The sequence below is a fragment of the Mesoplodon mirus genome (assembly GCF_964341445.2).
Source record: "Mesoplodon mirus genome assembly, chromosome: 2".
NCBI lineage: Eukaryota > Metazoa > Chordata > Mammalia > Artiodactyla > Ziphiidae > Mesoplodon > Mesoplodon mirus.
Genome location: NC_138977.1, coordinates 217,216,397 through 217,236,947, shown reverse-complemented (window position 1 = coordinate 217,236,947; position 20,551 = coordinate 217,216,397). Strand labels below are relative to the sequence as shown.

General features: G+C 38.0%; 1 protein-coding gene across 1 annotated transcript in view; it reads left to right on the top strand.

Moving 5' to 3' along the window:
* The window catches only part of PDZD8 (PDZ domain containing 8), an 87,419-nt gene extending 66,873 nt beyond the window's left edge, over positions 1-20,546 (top strand). The window contains exons 4-5 of the mRNA XM_082607145.1: positions 10,951-11,113; positions 16,007-20,546. Of these exons, the coding sequence (XP_082463271.1) occupies positions 10,951-11,113; positions 16,007-18,210 (2,367 nt within the window). The 3' untranslated portion in view covers positions 18,211-20,546. The remainder of the gene's footprint in view (positions 1-10,950; positions 11,114-16,006) is intronic.
* The last annotated feature ends 5 nt before the right edge of the window (positions 20,547-20,551 follow it).

Below are 20,551 nucleotides of genomic sequence, written 5' to 3'. Positions count from 1 at the left end.
AGTAGTAATTGACTACTACAATGAATAGGAAATGCCCTTCCAAGAAATGTTTAACGACAGGGATTAAACTATGTAGATGGCTCCTTCTTCAAGGCACCCCCCTTTTGGAATCAGATGCTATTTGCCACTAGCTGTCTGGCATCTTTTTCTTCTCAAAAAAAAATCGCTCCTAGAGAAGGCTCTTCTGTTGTTCCAGGCCATCACTGCCCTGAGGTAATCTGGTCCCTAACCATCTGAAAAGAGCTGTGTTAAGTGTACTTTCCCTTCCTCATTTAACCTTGTTGTCCTGGGTCTTTGGTGGCTGGCTCTGGGCCTTATCCACTGCACAGGAGAATGAAGGAAGGGAGAAAGGAGATTTAGGTTTCAGTTCTCCCAGATAGGTGGGAAAGTATTAGTCCAGAGACCTTTCCCCTTGAATCTTGGCTGGTCCTGGGGCCAGGCAGACAGCAAGGCTGGGCTGAGCTAGCCCAGGAATTTAGAGCTTGCATGTGTGCTGCCCAAGTCAGACCTGTTTCTGTACTTCTCACCATTTTGGCCATTGTGTGTAGGATTTCAGAACTAGGGCATTCTGTCTTTCATTATTATCTGTGAGGGGTCAGTCTAAGCAGTCTCTCCAAGTGACAAGTGTGCTTATCTCAACAGCAGATTTCCCTGAGAAAAGCAGGGAGAACTTTATGATTTATTTTCAGGGCCTCAGCCTTCATTTAGCAATTTCTGAAGTGCCTTCTTTCTCAACATTCAAACTTTGATTAGGTAAATAAAATGTATCCATGGGAGAAGTTTGTTTTCTGACCCCCTAGTTTTGTACTTTATGGCCTTGAGAGTACTTGAGTTTGGGGAATATGGATAATGTTGAAGTATCCTTTGAAAGGAGAAGCACTTAATGGTTTACAAATACAAGTATCTTTATGGAAGTTTCTTGTAAATGGTTATGTTTTTTAGCAAGCAATCAAACTTTGAAGTAATTTGAAACTTGCTTCACTTTTAAACATTTGACTTTAAGTTTGTTGTTGTTTTTTTAGGGAAAAAACCTTCATCTTCTGATAATATTCATGAAATTGGGATTATTTTTAAAAGGGCTTGGATGGATCCATGTGGATTAAATATTACTTGCTTTCAAGTTTTCAGCCACATCATAGCATTAATTAGCACATCCAAATGCTTTTTATACCGTTTACCATTTATTAACTTTGACTATTTAGGGCATGAAATCGGTAATGGAATTGATATTATGCTGCTTTCTTTTAAGATATCTTTCAGCTGAATGAACCAAGATTCCCTCCCTCTTCACATAGACTAAAACTTGTCAAAGAGCTGTAATACTGAACTTTTTTCACTTCCTCAAATATGTTATGCTAGCCCTCATCTCCTCCCTTCAAACCTGCCGCTCTCAGATATATTGCCTCCACTTCTGACCTGGCCTAGCAAACTACTACTAATCCTTCAGGTGTCAAATTAAACTTGTTTTTTAGGAATGCCTTTTCTGCTCTCTAAATGTTAGTTAGGTGAGTCCTATTAAATCACACAAGTAATTATTTGTTCATGCCTACCTTTTCTACTACTATGAGGCCAGGAAAGCTCATCTAAGTTGTTCACAGTGCCTAAGCACTTTAATGAGTGAGTGAATCACTTAATGCATTTTTTTCCATTACTTTTCTTCCTCAGCAGTTTTGTAATAGGTTATGTTAAATATGTGTTTTTTTAGGTCAGTATTGGTTTTCTGAAAATATTACCATCATTTCATTTTGGGGAAAGGAGGTAGAGAATACACCAATATGCCTGAATATCATGGGCATCTTTTTTTTATTTTAATATAGTGAGAATTCTGGTAGACTAGGTATTGGCTTACGTTATGGACTAGGAATGGTTATCCCATTATGGAATGGGAATGGTTATCTGCATCTAAAAACCTACTGTTAAAAAGTTCAGTTTTATACAGGTGTTGTGTACATGTATAGGTTATTGTGTCACTTTTCCCCTTCCTGTCCCCCTACTCTACTAAAAAAGCTAGGAAATAGTCCTCATGATGTCTTTTTCAGAAGATTTTTTGATGAAGGAATACTCAAAAGTATACCTGGTCACAGTTATTCAGGGTCTTTCACTTAGTGATCCTTTTACTCTTTCTTGCATTTTTGGTTTTTTGCTCAATGTTACAAGCTCAAGTAAGAGAGAACAGTTTGTAAAAGAGTTATATTGATGTGTTATTAAAATATATCCTCTTCTTATCCATTGTATAAAATTATGTCCATGTTAGGAAGGGATTAAAAAATCAATATGTTGTTCCCCACCCTGCCCCCCCCAAGGTGAAAATAAGGCATCCCAGCTGGGTCCAGGAAAGGCTAAAAGGATGTCAGAGTGTGAGAGCTCTTAAAGGCTATCTTGGTGTTTTTACTAAATTGCTCTCCACCAGATAGGTACACATACAGCTAGAATTTTTTTTTTAATACAACAGCTTTCTTTTATTAATTATTTTTTTATTTATTTTTGCTGTGTTGGGTCTTCGTTTCTGTGCGAGGGCTATCTCTAGTTGTGGCAAGTGGGGGCCACTCTTCATCGCGGTGCGCGGGCCTCTCACTGTCGCGGCCTCTCTTGTTGCGGAGTACAAGCTCCAGACGCACAGGCTCAGGAGTTGTGGCTCATGGGCCTAGTTGCTCCACGGCATGTGGGACCCTCCCAGACCAGGGCTCGAACCCGTGTCCCCTGCATTGGCAGGCAGATTCTCAACCACTGTGCCACCAGGGAAGCCCACAGCTAGAATTTTTTAACCTGTGTCTAACATGATTGGTGAAGTTAAATGCAGGCTGTCTGCAATCTTGTATGTGTTGACTAGTGATTAAGCTCATGTAATTGCTGTTTAGTATGTGTCAGCAATTCTTGACAATTGATAAACTTTTTTTTGGTATGTCATGCAAAAAAATACTAAAAATAGTATTTCTCTTCCAATAGAAGTTTATCTTTTGGTTTCAACAAAATTCAGGCCAATTGACACAGGCTAAGCCACAGAGAAAGCACTTTACATCCTACTTTTTTTTTTCTATTCCTATGATAGATTGGTTTATTGATTATCTATGTTGACAACAATATTAAAAAATTTCTTCATAACAGTTCAGAGTATAATCAACTACTAAAATATGAGTTGCAGATAATAAAGCCCACTTTATTTAGCACATGGAGGGTGCTACAAGGGCAGGGAGCAGGGGTGTGTTCCTGGCCCAGCAAGGATGGCCTCCAACAGTTCTCCACTCTTCCCAGACTCTCCGAAGCCCACCGCACTGCTCCTGGGAGTAGGGACAGCAGCTCAAGCCTGGGGACGCAGCTTATGAGTTTGGAGGTGCCTGGGCCTGCACCCTTCAGAGACCTTCTCTGTCACTAACACTCTAGGACCTGGAGCTGCCAGCCTGGGGCGTCCTCTTGTTATGGAGCAAGGGCTCATGTGGACTATGAGGACTATTTCCTAGCTTTTTTAATAGAGTAGGGGGACAGGAAAGGGAGAAGTGACACAATAACCTGTACACATATGTACACAACACATGTATAAAACTGAACTTTTTAACAGTAGGCTTTTAGATGCAGATAACCATTCCCATTCCATAATGGGAAAACCATTCCTGGTCCATAATGTAAAGGTGCAGAAGGAGGTGAAAGCCCAACACTGACAGCACGTGTTTGAATCAAAGTAAGGGTTTATTTGCAGGGTGCCAAGCAAGAGAGTGGGAAACAAGTCTCTGATCCACTCCAATTTGGACTTTGATTGAGGGGCTTTTTTAAAGGGGAAGAACAAAGAGGCTGGGATTAATCATGAACTTGTGACATTTCTTTTTTATTAATATGCGATATTTTTTAATTGAGGGATAGTTGATATACAGTATTATATAAGTTTCAGGTGTACAACATAGTGATTCATAATTTTATAGGTTATATTCCATTTATAGTTATTCTAAAATATTGGCTATATTCCTTGTGCTGTACAATATATCTTTGTAGCTTATTTATTTTGTACATAGTAGTTTGTTGCTTTTAGCCCCCTACCCCTATCTTGTCCCTTCCCTCTTCCTTCTCCCCACTGGTAACCACTAGGTTACTCTATGTGACATTTCTTTTTTTTTCTTTTTTCTTTTTTTGTAATTGAAATATAGTTGATTTACAATATTGTGTTAGTTTCAGGTGTACAGCACAGTGATTCAGTTTTATGTATGTATTTTTTCAGATTATTTTCCATTATAGGTTATTGCAAGATATTGAATATAGTTCCCTGTGCTATACAGTAAATCTTTGTTGCTTATCTATTTTGTGTACAGCACAGTGATTCAGTTTTATGTATGTATTTTTTCAGATTATTTTCCATTATAGGTTATTGCAAGATATTGAATATAGTTCCCTGTGCTATACAGTAAATCTTTGTTGCTTATCTATTTTGTGTACAGTAGTTTGTATCTCTCAATCCCATACTGTATGACATTTCTTTTTCTTTTTTTTAAATTAATTTATTTATTTTTGGCTGTGTTAGGTCTTCATTGCTGTGCACAGGCTTTCTCTAGTTGCGGTGAGCAGGGGGCTACTCTTGGTTGCGGTGTGCGGGCTTCTCATTGCAGTGGCTTCTCTTGTTGCAGAGCACGGGCTCTAGGTGCGTGGGCTTCAGTAGTTGTGGCACACGGGCTCAGTAGTTGTGGCTCACGGGCTCTAGAGCAGAGGTTGTGGCGCACGGGCTTAGTTGCTCCATGGCATGTGGGATTTTCCCCGACCATGGCTCAAACCGGTGTCCCCTGCATTGGCAGGCAGATTCTTAACCACTGTGCCACCAGGGAAGTCCTATGTGACATTTCTTTATCATGGTTTAAGCAGTCAGGATGTCTCTCTCTTATGATTCTCAGGCCAGGTGGTCCATAGTTCAGGGGTCTGTTAGCTCATCTTGCGCTGGAGAAACAACTTGAGTTGGTATGTTAATGATGATATCTACAGCAGCAATTGTGGTACATTAATGATGTTAACTATAGTAATCTTAGCCATCTGACTCTAGTTGATTAATGTTCAGTTAGCATAGGATTGGGGTAAGAGGTGACAAAGAAAGGAAATAAAATTTTAGATAGAATAACTGTAAACTCAGTAAGGGAACTCTGTTTTAGGGGGACTTGGTTTTACTTTGTAGGACGATGGTGAGGATAGCACCACACTTCTGAAGCCCCGAGCCCCCATCACCTCCTGGACAGGCCCCTATCTGCAGAAGAGGCAGCCTCTGGTGTCAGGAGGAGCTGCTGGTATAGCACTGGCCCAGGTGCCTCTCCCCTTCTCTGACCCATCTTGCACGTGCTAAGTCCCTGCAAGGGCGGGCGGCAGAGGCCCCTGGCTAGGCTCGGGCAGATTCCATCCTACATTTATAATGTATTTGTAGCTTTGTAGTTAATAAATACGGCACTTTGAGTTTAATGAGATATTGTATATGATGGTCTCTAACACACGGTACCTGGTAAGCCAGAACCCGTTTGAAACAGATACCTACTAAAACTCACTTAAGCAAAAAAGGTGTGCTTATTTTGAGGATTCCATGGTATTTCATGCCACAGTCAGGTGTCAGGGCCACTGTTCATGGTTGTGTGGGCTAGGCTCTGCATAGCTTTTAGTAGGAGTACAGCCAGGCCTTAGCAACAAACTGGAACTAGAAACTAAATCACTGTCAGGCCTCTCTCTCTTTGCAGACAAAATGAGTTCTGTAGATGTTAATTTTTCCTTAATCATAGCTTATCTTTTGGAATAGAGGAGTACCCATATTTTGGTGGACTTAAAAACATCTAATTGGCTTTTTATGAGAAAGGAAAAGTTATTACATAATTGTTAGAATTGACTGAAGGTCTCCCATCCATAATCTATTCCTGTATTTGTTATCAGACATTTTACCTCCACTTTCATCCTGCTTTTCTTTTTTTTAATAAAGATTTCATGATCAGCAACTCAAAGGAAAATATAATATTGTTCCATGTTCACTTTTTCTTCACTATGCTTTTATTTGTCCATAAGAAATACAATTTTTTCTCTCTCTGCTATTCCTTTTTTCAGCCCCTTCCTTTTCCTTTCATTTGATATGTCTTTAGTCTGCTACATAGAGGAAACCTTATAGCAGGATGAAAACATAATTTTGTGAAAAGGTAGATATTTACCACCATTGGTATGATTTCTGTTCTTTGGAAATAAAGACCATGCTTGAGCCCATTCTTCTAGTGGGTTGGAACTGGCTGCTGTTCTCTTACTGAATGTCAACATCAGTCAGTCTTTGTCTTTTCTAATGGGATAGTTTTTAAAGTCATATGATCATAAAATTAGCTTCTCAGTCTTGATCCTGTAAAAGTAAATTAAGGTTTGAACGATATAAGATAGTTTAAATATTCTAATGCCCTGAATTGATGTTTGTTTCATAATATGTTTGCCTTGTTTCCTCGGCTGTATATTGAGTTCATTCACAGCAGATTGGCTTTTAAATTTCCTTTTGTATCCTGTTTTGACTAGTAGTGCTGAGTCTTACTAATAAGTATAATAATAAATACTGAAACTTTTCATAGCTCTGCATCTGAGAAAGACATTGTTGAAGACATCATATTTCACCTCTAAATATTTCAGTATGAATCTTCTAAAAATAGAACATTTTACATAACTACAATAACCACCATCACGCATAAGAAAATTAATAATTCCTTAATTTCACCAAAGTTTCAGTCTATATTAGAATGCTCCCAGTGTCCCATAAATGTTTTTGTAGATTTTTTGTCCCTGAACTAGGATCTTACCAAGATTCAGACATTACATTCGGTTGTTCCAACTCTTCAGTCTTTCTTTGTCTCTCTCTCTCTCTCTCCCTCTCTCTTTTTTTTTTAATCTAAATGTTTCTCTCCCCTTTTGGGTGATTTTTCAAATCTGCTCATTCCTTCTACATTTATTAACTGGCTTCTTTTTAGGCAGGAGTAGGGTGGAGGGGTAAAGAAAAACTTCGCTTTGACTGAGTGCTAAATAATTTAATATGTAAACAAATGGATAGGTGAATTTAAGAGCTAATTGCAGAAGCAGTACTTACATAAATCCTACATTTAAAGTGAAAGCTATGTTGTTGAAAGAAAAACCTCCAAGAAAAGCAAAAGGCTATACAAGACAGAAAATGTAAAGATGTCCAGGTTCTCAATAAATAATATTTATATAGTCACAATATTATAAACATGACTGACTTTCAGTCAACCTTGATAGCTTAAAAATAGTTTAAAAATTAATATAATAGTTATCAACTTTCATGGTAGAGTTTAGAAGGTAGAAGGTATAAAGGGGAGAAGTGAAGGGGAAGTCCTAGTATCAAGAGAGATATTGTCTGTAGTTGATGAAATAAGAAATATAGGGGTATACGTATATTAATTAAAGTTATAAAGAGGTTATGTAGAGGAACTAAAAATAATGATGTAACTCTACTGTAATTTGGGGGCAGGAGAATGGACTATCATCCTTATCTACTATAGTAGGAAGTCAACACGTTGTCTAAAATTTGATATCTTAAGAAATGATGATGTTAATTTCTACAACTGATATCTGTCCTTAGGCTAATACCACACTGTCTTAATTACGCTAACATTATATAGTAAGCCTTGAAATTAGGTAGTATAAGTCCTTCAGCCTTGTTCTATTTAAGGATGGCTTTGATTATTCTAGGTCTTTTACCTTTCCAAAGGCCTGCAAAGATTTTTACTGGGATTACTGTGAATCTGTAGGTAAATTTGGGAGGAATTGGCATCTTAACAATAATGAGTTTTCCAATCCGTGAACATGGTGTCATTCTTCATTTATTTAGGTCTTCTTTAATTTCCCTTTGCAGAAGTTTTCAGCATACAGGTTTTGTATATCTTCAATTAAATGTAATCCTAAAAGAAGATGTGGTGTGTATATATATATATATATATATATATATATATATATATATATATATATATACACCCCACACACACACACACACACACACACAATGGCATACTACTTATCCATAAAAAAAAAAAAGATGAAATCTTGCCATTTGTGACAACATGGATGGACCTTGAGGGCATTGTGCTAAATGAAGTGAGTCAGAGAAAGACAAGACCTTATGATTTTACTCATACTGTGGAATATAAACAAATAAAAACAAAATAAATGAACAAACCAAACAAAAACAAACATGTTGATATAGAGAACAAAGTACTGGTTACCAGAGAGGAAGGGGCCAGGAGGAGAGGTGGTGGTGAAATGGATAAAGGGGATTAGTTGTATGGTGATAGATGGAAACTAAATTTTTGATGAGTGCACACTGCAGTGTATACAGAAGTAGAAATATAATGTACATGTGAAACTTATATAATGTTATAAACCAATGTTACCTCAATAAAAGATAAATTTTAAAAATTTAATCCTAAGTATTTTTATGCTATTACAAATTAATTTGGTTTCTTTATTTTCTAATTATTTGTTGGTAATATATAGAAACATATTTGCCTTTTGTATATTGACCTTGTAGTCTGTGACCTAATTTCACTTATTAGTTCTAAAAGTTGTTTTGTAGATTTCTTGGGATTATCCATGTATAGGGTCATATTATATGCAAATAAAGACCATTTTTCTTCTCCCTTTCCATTCTTTATGTCTTCCCTTTTTCTTACATCATGACCCTAACTATACCCCCCAGTATAATAATGAATTGAAGTGGTAAGAACAGAAATCCTTGCTTTGTTCCTGATCTTGGGTAGAAAACAGGTCTTTCACCCTTGAGTATTATGTTATTTATAGATTTTTGTACATGCCAATAATCAGATTTAGGATGTTCCCTTGTAGTTCTATTTTGTTAGGGGCTTTTATCATAAATGGATGTTGATTTTTTTTGCGGCTATTAAAGTATTTATATGGTTTTCTCCTTTCTTTTCTTAATATAGTGACTTATACTAATTGACTCCTGGGTGCTTGAATCAACCTTGAATTCCTAGAATCAACTCCACTTGGTTATGATTATTATCCTTTTCATATATTATTGGGTTGAATTCCCTAAAATTTTGTTAAGAAATTTTGCATCCATATTTGAACATTAGAAATATTAGTCTGTAGTTCTGCTTTCTTGTCTGGGTTTGGGAATTAGGGTTACACTGGCCTTAACACATGATTTAGGAAGCATACCCTCCTTCTCTATTTCTAAAAGATTCCAAGTAAGATTGTTATTTCAACAATTCACAATGAAGCAGTCTAGACCTGGAGGGATTTTTTTTGTGCAAAGGTTTATGAATTTGATGTCTTTAATTGATATAGGGGTGTTCAAATTTTCTATTTCTTTAGTCAGTTTTTCACATTTGTTATCTTTCAAGGAAATTTTTCCATTTCATCTAGGTTGTCAAATGTATTGACATAAAGTTGTGTATAATGTTGCCTACTCTCTTAATGTCTCTATATTCTATAGTGATATTCCCCTTTTACTTTGATTTTGGTAGTACACATTTTTCTTTATCAGTCTATCCTAGAGGCTTATCAGTTTTATTGACTATTTCACTGAATCAGCTTTCATGATTTCTCTGTTGTTTTCGTTTCTATTACATTGATTTCTGTTCTTTCCTTCTACTTTGGGGTTTCTAGTTTTTTAAGGAAGGAACTGAGATCACTAATTTTAGAATTTTTTTCCTGATATAAGTATTTAAAGCTATAAATTTCCTCTAAACACTGTTTTAGTTGCATCCCACAAGTTTTGATAGATTGTATTTTCATCATCATTCCACTCAGAATATTTTTTTAATATAAATTTATTTTTTTATGGCTGTGTTGGGTCTTGGTTGCTGCACGCGAGCTTTCTCTAGTTGTGGTGAGCAGGGGCTACTCTTCATTGCAGTGCGGGGGCTTCTCACTGCGGTGGCTTCTCTTGTTGCAGAGCACAGGCTCTAGGCGCACAGGCTTCAGTAGTTGTGGCACACGGGCTCAGCAGTTGTGGCTCGCAGGCTCAGTAGTTGTGGCGCACGGGCTTAGTTGCTCCACAGCATGTGGAATCTTCCCGGACCAGGGCTCGAACCTGTGTCCCCTGCATTGGCAGGTAGATTCTCAACCACCGCACCACCAGGGAAGTCCCCAAAATACTTTTTAATTTCCCTTCTGATTTCTTCTTTAACCATGAATTACTTAAAGTGTGTTGTTTTACTTTCCAAATGTTTGGGGGTTTTCTAGGTTTCTTATTGTTAATTGATTGCTAATTTAATTCCATTCAAAGAATGTATCTTGGATTTCAGTCTTTTAAAATGTATCAACGCCTGTTTTATGACCATAGCACATCCTGGACTTACCAGGTGTACCTGAAAAGAATGTGTATTCTGGCATTGTTAGGTATAGTGTTCTATAAATGTCATTTAAGTCAAGGTTGATCATGTTCAGATCGTCTATGTCTTCGTCTGTTTTTTCTAGTTATATTGGTTGCTGAGAGAAGGATGGAGAAACAGGTATACCTCTAATGGCAGGTCTGGTAAAGTATTAATTGCAAAGGGACATGCATTCAAGTCAAGGAGAATTTGATACTATATTTTATAACCTACCACAGGGTTCATTTTAATTATTCTTTGTGCTTTTGTATATTTTTTAAATTTTCTGTAATAAAACCTTAAAAACCAAATCATCTTTGGTAATGATGTCAGAGTTTAGGGAGTGCATGCCACATGCTATACCAGATGTAGGAAAAATATTTAGGATTTCTATTTGTTTATTTTCACCTCATCATTTAAGGTTCGATGGCACAAGTGTGCAGTCTGAGCATATGTTAATTTATATTGTCACAATAAAAGATTTCCTCCCTCCTTTATTAGTCTTAATAATAATCACCATGGTATAAAAGTCAGTGTCAACTGTAGTGCTCTCAATGTGTTAAGTGTTTTCTCACTCCACTACTGTGAACCCATTGAATCTGTTTTCATTTTTTTATCTTTATCAAAGGTTGAATTAATAAAGGGGAATTTACAAAGTGTCGGACTTACACTTCGTCTTGTCCAGTCAACTGATGGGTATGCTGGGCATGTCATAATTGAGACCGTGGCCCCAAACTCACCTGCTGCAATTGCTGATCTTCAGCGGGGAGATCGACTGATTGCTATTGGAGGTAATTATGCTGATGTGCAATATACCTGACATTTACAGAGAAAACCAGAGAACAGATGTGGGGATTTTTCTGCTCTTCCTTCTTTATTTCTTTTTTCTTTATTATTTTTTTTTATTTTGGGCTGTGTTGGGTCTTCATGGCTGCGTGCGGGCTTTCTCTAGTTGCAGCGAGCGGGGTCTACTCTTCGTTGCGGTGCGTGGTCTTCTCATTGCAGTGGCTTCTCTTGTTGTGGAGCACGGGCTCTAGGTGCGCGGGCTCAGTAGTTGTGGCTCGTGGGCTCTAGAGCGCAGGCTCAGTAGTTGTGGCCCATGGACTTAGTTGCTCCACGGCATGTGGGATCTTCCCAGGCCAGGGCTCGAACCTGGGCATGTCCCCTGCAACGGCAGGTGGATTCTTAACTACTGCGCCACCAGGGAAGTCCCTCTCCCTTCTTTATTTCTATAAGCACGTTACTTTTACAATGGAAAGAAAGTAATAACTATACTATAAATAAAAATGTGAAGGAAGCCTTAAAAAAATTAAAACACATCATTTTAGTTCTAATTATAAATCTTGAAAATATTTCATCTTTAGACCATTTTCCTCCTTCTACTTCTATTTTTTTTTATTGAATGTGAAAGAAAGGGCAGGTCAACAGTTATCTTTCTGTGTGGCCACCACCATTACTACTCTGAGCCTAAAAGTGACAATGTGAGCACTACTGCCCCCATCACTTAGGACTAGGTAATTAACAGGAGAGAGATTCCTTGTCTAAGAGGGAATACCTGAACTGTCCTGTGGCCCCATATTGGTTGCCCCTATTGTTCCTGACTGGCCAGCCATTTGTTAGTAGATTGTCATTCAGAGCGCAGCCCAAATCACTGTCACCGGCAGAAAAATGTGTCACCTGCATGCCTTCCTATCAGTTGGATTGATAACAACAAAAACTCTCTACTGTTAGGCAGATTATTTGCTTGCATGTTTATAAATAAGCACTAAGACTCACTGTGGACACCAGTGGGGGAGAAGTCCAAACCTTTTCAGACCTTTGTAGTACCTGGCCCACCCATTCTAGGCTTGTCAAGAGATTTCTTGAACCCATGGTTGGTTACAGTTGAGCTTTTAAAGGCAACATGGAATATTCTCTCACAGCTAAAACAATAAATAACAAGGTAGATTAGTTCCTAAATTAAGGAGCAGTTGTCTTTGGTTATATGTTGAAGAAACTCTACCTTTAATTCATATCCATCATGACAATAAAATAATGAAAATTATTTAATTGCATACCTGGAAGCCCCACTAAGTCAATATTTCACATGGAAATCCCTCTGATTATGTCATAAACAGTGCTTTTCAAACTCTCTTGTGTATTCCAATCACCCAGGCATGGTGTTAAAATGTGGATTCTGATTCAGTAGACCTGGGGTGGGGCTCCAGGCTCTGTATTTCTAACAAGCTCCCAGATGATGATACTGGTTCATAGACACTTAGGATAATAAGGCTATAAAATAAACCTCATCTGTTACATAGTTATTTAACATAAACATAACAGTCATCCCTCAGCTAAAAATCATAATTCAGTATGAATTTTTTATATGTATACATATACCCTGTTTGGTTTTACCTACAGCATAAAATTGTTTTCTTTTTTACATCCTTTTATGAAAGATTTTTGTTTTCAATTATACAAGTAGTAAATATCTGTTATCAAAAATAAATAAATAAATCCAAGCAATATGAATACAGGCAGGGTGAAAAAGCAAAAGTCATCTCTTCGTGTCTAACATTTGTAAAAATAATAATAATATTCATTGAGATAAGGGGAGGGTATGATACCCATTCTTTTTTTATAGCTATACTTTATTTGTATGGGTATACAACATTTAAAAAACATTTAGTGGGCTTCCCCGGTGGCGCAGTGGTTGAGAGTCCGCCTGCCGATGCAGGGGACACGGGTTTGTGTCCCGGTCCGGGAAGATCCCACATGCCGCGGAGCGGCTGGGCCCGTGAGCCATGGCCACTGAGCCTGTGCATCCGGGAGAGGCCACAACAGTGAGAGGCCCACGTACCGCAAAAAAAAAAAAAACATTTAGTAATGAGATTGGTGATAATTGAAATAAGATTGGCAAAACGTTTGTTATATTTAAGCTCAATGATGGAGTTCATTTCACTATTTCCTCTGCTTTTGCATATATTTGAAATATTCCAATAGAACAGTAATCCATATTTGGCTGAACAGTCCCAAGAGGCAGATGTTAAGTCACAAAGAATGATTTTAGATTGAGCTGAAGTGTTTTGCCTACCTCAGACCATTAGATGGACTTAATTTTTATTTATGTCAAACTACAGTTTTGCTGGGACATAGTGTGGTTAAAGGGAAGCAGCAGAAATTAAGCCTGGATGAATCATGAAGTCATACCAGAAAGCTCTGAATTGCAGTATGAGTTTGTAGGCTAAAGGTTTTTGAGCCAATGTTTTAGGAAAACTGGGGAGCAATATATGTTTGGTGATTAAAATAGGGAAGATCTAAGTGAGGGATCATAGTAAAAAGCTGTTTATTACTATAGTGGAAGCCAGTAGTCAGGAGGATCTGAACCAGGAATGAAAATGGACTGGAACTCTAATAGGATTGACAGCAGACTGAATCTATCTAGGGAGTCAACCATCTCCATGATTCAGATCGGGTTAACTGGGAAGGTGGCAAATTGATTCACATAGTCGTGAGAACAGGAAGATGAGAAGGTCAAAGAGAGATTTTAACTTCACTGAATTTGTAGTATCAATGAAACATCCAGGTGGTGATATCCAGAAGTAGCTGGGAATGTACGACTAGAGTGAAGAAGAGGGGATGCCAACCAAAGAAAACGTTGATAGTTGAAACTACTGAAATGGGTGTAATCTAGGGAAAGAACAAAAAGGCAGAGAAACTAATGACAAAACCATGGGAATGTTTGCATACAAGGGACAGATACAGGTGGCGGAAAAAAGAAAGCAGAGATGATCAGAGCCAAATTAGTACAGTGTTGTGAAAACCAAGGAAAACAAGGTTTTAAAGGAGAAGGAGGAAGGGAATTACGATTTTAGCAAGGATAATTGATAGAGCAAAGTCCTGAAGGGGATAGGGAGTAGGATCCAAAGTACAAGGGATACTTCCTCCTCTAAGATAGCTTAATCCTGAAAATGTGGCAGGGAGAAGAGGTGGCTTCTTACTGATCTTCAGTAAATAAGGTGATGTCATCTACAGAATAAAAGAGAGTAGGAAGGGTGGGTTTCAGGGGAATAAGAAAGGTTTGAAGCTGGTGTTTGGAGACTTAGTTGTTTAGAGACCAATCAAAAGAATGCTAAAGCAGCACTGAAAGCCTTGCTGCAGATGGATGGTATAACTCGGGAGTTGTATCCAGGTGATAAGCTCAGGAGCAGGAAAGGGCGATAAGGGGCTAGCAAAGCTGGGGATCAGAAAGACAGGTAGATGGTAGAAGAGGCAAGGGCTGGGGCAAAAGAATAAAAAAGCTTGATGTGAACACCACTGAAGTCTTGAACTGAGGTTGGGGAGAAAAGCAAGTGGTATCAGGAGACCAGCTGGACCATGAGAGCAAAGGAGGAATGATTGGACATGGAAACTACCTCAAAACAGATTCAGTTAGCAGACAGGATTGTTAGAGGTGGAAATAGGAGATTGTGATCAGAGGTTAATTTCCAAGTAAAAGATCTTTGATGTGGAAAACTTCCAAGTGATGACCAGGTCTAAAGCATGGTCTTGCCTGGGCAGCCAAAGTAGGAGAATATAGAGGTTGAGGAACTCTGAAGTCAGGTTATTAGATGGGGCTGATGTTACTTTGATTTATTTAGGATGGCCTTAAGACCTTTGGAAAGCAAAGACCCCTTTTCACCTTTCTCTAACTCCTACAGAAAGGGTTGGCTTAGGTAAGTACTGTTTTGGGGAGGGTAGGGAAAAAATAGAGCCTTTAAAAGATACACCTAGAATATCCCTAGAAGAATACATCAGAAGCTTTGATTGCCTCAGGAAAGGGACAATACGTTTGGGAGATAGAGGTGGAAAGGAGATTTTTCACTGTACATCTTTCTGTACTTTTTGAATTTTGAACTAACTGATGTAGCACCTATTAGAAAATAAAATGAAAACTTAAGATATTGTTGATATAGATACAGATAGTAAACAACTTGTTTAACTTTAAAGCCTTCCTATTATGCCTTCCTTATTCTTTCTGGTCCTGAAAAAGATTAGTTTGATGGGTAGGGCTACTGAAAAGAATCTGTAAGAATCCACTATTCATAATAGTATTGGGGTGGCCAAAAAGTTTGTTCAGTTTTAAGTGAAAATAAAAGACATTTTTCATTTTCACCAAGACTTTTATTGAACAATGTATTCACTAACAGAACAAACTTTTTGGCCAGCCCAATATTTTGCTAAGTTTATTTCAAGCATTGGTCTCTTAATTTGAATCATTCACCATACAGCTTGTAATCCCTGATGCATTTTACAATTTCCCTCAATATAATCACAGTTTCCCATCATTTTAAGCCTGATTTAACCGTTAATAAAATCCTTTTCAATAGGTCTCACTCTGCTCACTTCAGTTCAAACTGAGGAAAAATGTCTTTTAAACCTAGGAAGGAATGGGAAGCAATTAGGAGTTAGCAGCTTGACACCCTCCTCAGGATTTTCATGTCATCATTTGGTTTGAAAAGGTAAACATTTCCAGGACATCGGAGCAGTCAGTGTTTAAGAATCAGTACACTGATGTATCCATAAGCCCGTAAGATATTTTAGAGGTTTCACTATTACTTTTCCATTAGTTAAGTAATCATGAATGAATGGCAATTACACTTAGTGAATTTAGGTAATTTTTACTTCAGTAATTTACATGTTTCCCTTTTAATATCTTAAAACAGGTGTGAAAATCACATCTACACTGCAAGTGTTGAAGCTTATCAAGCAGGCTGGTGACCGAGTCCTGGTATATTATGAAAGGCCTGTTGGCCAGAGTAACCAGGGTGCAGTGCTGCAAGATAACTTTGGACAATTGGAAGACAACTTTCTGTCAGGCTCATGCCAACCAAACTATGAAGAGGAAACAAGTGGGTTGGCAGTAGATGCTGAAAACAGAGACCTGGATTCTGAATTTGAAGACTTAGCAAGTGATGTGAGAGCACAAACTGAGGTCAAAGATGAGGCACAGTCATTAAGTCACAGTCCCAAACGTACTCCAACAACACTTTCTGTGAAACCCCTTGGAACTATATCACCAGTTTTAAACCGTAAATTAGTTGTAGGAAGTTACCCACCACCCCCAAAACTTCCATCCAAAGAAGGAAGTAAGCCCTTGGCCCTAAAATCTTCTGAGATAACAGAACCAGCACAAGTGTCAAAACCCACCCAAGGATCCACTTTCAAACCACCTGTGCCACCACGACCGCAAGTCAAAGTTCCTTTGCCTTCTGCTGATGCCCCAAATCAGGCAGAACCAGATATTCTCGTTGAAAAGCCAGAGAAGGTGCTGCCACCGCCTGCTGGAGATAAACCTGCTGAAAAGCAAGCGAAAAATCTGGATCACATAGAAGAAGCAGCTGCAGCTAAGCAGTTTTTAGCAAAGCAAGAAGTGGCAAAAGATTTGACTTCAGAAAGTTCCTGCCCTCCTAAGGACAGTTCAGATGACCATCAAACATGGGAATCATCAGAAATTCTTTATCGTAATAAGCTCGGAAAATGGACAAGAACCAGAGCCAGCTGTCTCTTTGACATAGAAGCCTGCCACAGGTACTTAAACATCGCACTGTGGTGCAGGGATCCTTTCAAATTAGGGGGTCTCATCTGTTTGGGGCATGTCAGCTTAAAACTTGAAGAGGTGGCTTTAGGATGCTTAGCTACATCGAACATGGAATACCTTTCCAAATTCAGACTGGAAGCCCCATCACCTAAGGCCATGGTCACGAGAACCGCGCTACGTAATCTGAGTATGCAGAAGGGGTTCAATGACAAATTTTGTTTCGGTGATATTACTGTTCACTTCAAATATCTGAAAGAAGGAGAGCCAGACCACCATGTAGTTACTAACTTAGAGAAAGAAAAAGAACTCCATTTGGTCGAAGAGGTTTCTGCCCTACCTAAAGAGGAGCACTTTGTTGGACAGATGGGTTTAACAGAAAATAAACATAGTTTCCAGGATACTCAGTTCCAGAACCCAACTTGGTGTGATTACTGTAAGAAAAAAGTTTGGACTAAAGCTGCTTCCCAGTGTATGTTCTGTGCTTATGTTTGCCATAAAAAATGTCAGGAAAAGTGTCTAGCCGAGACTCCTCTTTGTGGAGCAACTGATCAACGGATAGACCGGGCCCTGAAAAATCTCAGGCTGGAAGGACAAGAAACCCTCTTAGGCCTGCCCCCTCGTGTTGACGCTGAAGCTGGGAAGTCAGTCAACAGAACAACAGGTTTGACAAGACATATTATCAATACGAGCTCTCGTTTGTTAAATCTGCGTCAAGTCTCTAAAACGCGCCTTTCTGAGCCAGGAACTGATCTAGTAGAACCTTCACCAAAACACACACCCAACACATCAGACAACGAAGGCAGTGACACAGAGATCTGTGGCCCAAACAGCCCTTCTAAACGGGGCAACAACACAGGAATAAAATTAGTGAGAAAGGAGGGTGGTCTGGATGACAGCGTTTTCATTGCAGTTAAAGAAATCGGTCGTGATCTGTACAGGGGGTTGCCTACAGAGGAGAGGATCCAGAAACTAGAGTTCATGCTAGATAAACTGCAGAATGAAATTGATCAGGAGTTGGAACATAATAATTCCCTTGTTAGAGAGGAAAAAGAGACAACAGATACGAGGAAAAAATCACTTCTTTCTGCTGCTTTGGCTAAATCAGGTGAAAGACTGCAAGCTCTAACACTTCTTATGATCCACTACAGAGCAGGCATTGAAGATATTGAATCTTTAGAAAGTCTGTCCTTAGACCAGCACTCCAAAAAAATAAGCAAGTACACAGATGATACGGAAGAAGACCTTGATAGTGAAATAACCCAACTAATAGACTCTCAGCCATTCAGTAGCATATCAGATGACTTATTTGGCCCATCTGAGTCTGTGTAACAGCCTGTTTAAACTTTCAAGTGATTGAGGAAAAGTTGCATCTAAAGTACCACAGATAACCACATTTAAACCCTCATTATGCACTTTGGCCTGCTTCTTCACAGTTATTTGCTTGTGTAAGAACTAGAGTGGAAAAGGTGGTTTTCCAGCAAAAACATAACCAGCTCACTAAATTGGTTGTTTCAGATTGCATTTATAGCTATGCTTTTTGGGTTTATACTGGGAATTTATTTTTACTAATTTATTTTTAACTTTTTCTAATTATGTAATTATGTAAGCTGACTTTTTGTGTTTATGTAGGTGTGATGTCTCATTGTGTTTTTTTTCTTCCTCTTCCTAGTTTTTGAATTAGTGTTGAATAGGATACTGTCCAGATTCTTGAAATATTTTCATTTCCATCACAGTTATAACAACAAATTTGCTGCATGCCCAAATTGACAACAGCAGTCATTGAGGGAACAGGTTTTGAATCTTTGTGTTATGAAGTTTGTCATATCTACTTGCTTGAGAGTTTTGTTATTTTGGGGTTTGGGGGAGTGCTTTTTGTTTTGATTTTGCCAAATGTAACATGAAAGCAGATGCCGCAGCTTTAGTTAGTTATGCTGATTTAGTAAAAAAAAAAAAAAAAAGTTTTACATATAGTTTGTTTTTTATGCTTTTGTGAAATTTTTTTCTAAAGCTTATGTGCAATTTAAGTATAGTGAGAATATAGTGATTAATTTGAAGAGCTTGCATTGAAAAACAAAATGCAATAGGGAATAAATACAGAATGCAGTTGGTCAAGAATTTTGAGAGGATGACCAGATTACTAAAACAAACAAAAAAACACAGGAACCAGTTGGATTTTGAAATATAATCTTTCAAAATGTTGACACTTGCCTTTCAAATGGAAGTACTAAACATTTATGATTATTTTTCATCTTCAGTTCTCCCATAGGAAATAAAGCATGTAGATATTTGAAGTTTCAGAGGACTGTTCTTAAAATGACCTTGTTGATATCTGGTTTGGCTGTTTTGTTTTAGAAAAATAGTCATGCATGAGAATGCTGTAAGGGAGAGGAATCATGCAAAATAGATTTATTGCTTTGTCTGACATCCTACAGGCTTAAAGGAATGGTGATCGTTCTGAATGCTTCTGTAGTTCAGACTGTCTTATTAAAAAAAAAAATTACACAGCATAGCTACATAGGAATTGGAACCATTTCTCTTAAAATGAAGGTCTAGTCTGATACTCAGGCCATCGTGTGGATCCCAATAACACATGACTGAGGGAAAACATGTGAGCATGACCTCTGTTGGCATACCATAAAAGTTTTCGCCTTTTATATTTCTATAAAATAGATATGTACATGTTTTTCCCTTTTGTAGGTAACTACTATGATAATTGCTATATGGTGACAATGACATGAATTTAAAACTAGATGGCAGTTTTTATGGCTGGCAGGAAAAGGCATAGTATAATAGTAAGGATTCTGGCCCAGGTCTGTAACCCAGGACTGCATACAAGAGTTTAAGTTCAAGCTCTTCTCTTGGCCATTAGTGAACTGTGTAACCATAGGCAAGCCACGAACGGGCTCCATGCTGTGGGCTCCCCAGCTATAAAGTAGGAATAAGCAAAACTTATTCTACCTCACAGGATTGTTGTGAGGAAAACAACAGCATAACTGCACAAGTTCTCTGAACAGTAAAAAGCTATTGAAATAAAAGGGTTATATGGATGATAAAAACATTTTTATGGGTAGAAAAGCCATTCCACTTTTAAAATCAATAGCCAGTTCTCATTCTTGCTATTTTATTATTAAGTAAAATATTAGGAAACTAAATACCTTTCTTGGCCAAGTTTATAACAAAAATATATCTGTGTATACCCCCCATTTTTGTTTAAACATGCTTGCATTTTAAAAGAACACTGCTGTAGAAGTCTTTATACACCAAATTCACTGAAAGCTAAAATGTTGTTCTGTAACAATAGCTTGAAACAATCTGCCCAACGTAATAACCAACTGTCATCTCATCATAAAAAGTCACTTACCACTGACAACCTGGAAGGCAGAGTAAGTGGCTGGTGGTTTTGGATTATACCATGGAAGTTTTAGTGACATCCAAGCATGCTGCTGAAACTGATGCATTTGAAAGAGCTGTAGAAATAATGCAAAACTTTGGTTTCATAAAAATCTACTCATGTTTTAAAAGTATTTAACTCTGTAGAACCACAATTATGGAAAGCTCAGTAATGCTGCCAATGATGTTTGTAAAATATACCTTCAATGTAGTGCAATACTTTTCTATTTACTGGGAGAGGCAGAAGAGGCATCACACTTGTAGTTTCGTGCAAGGGGGG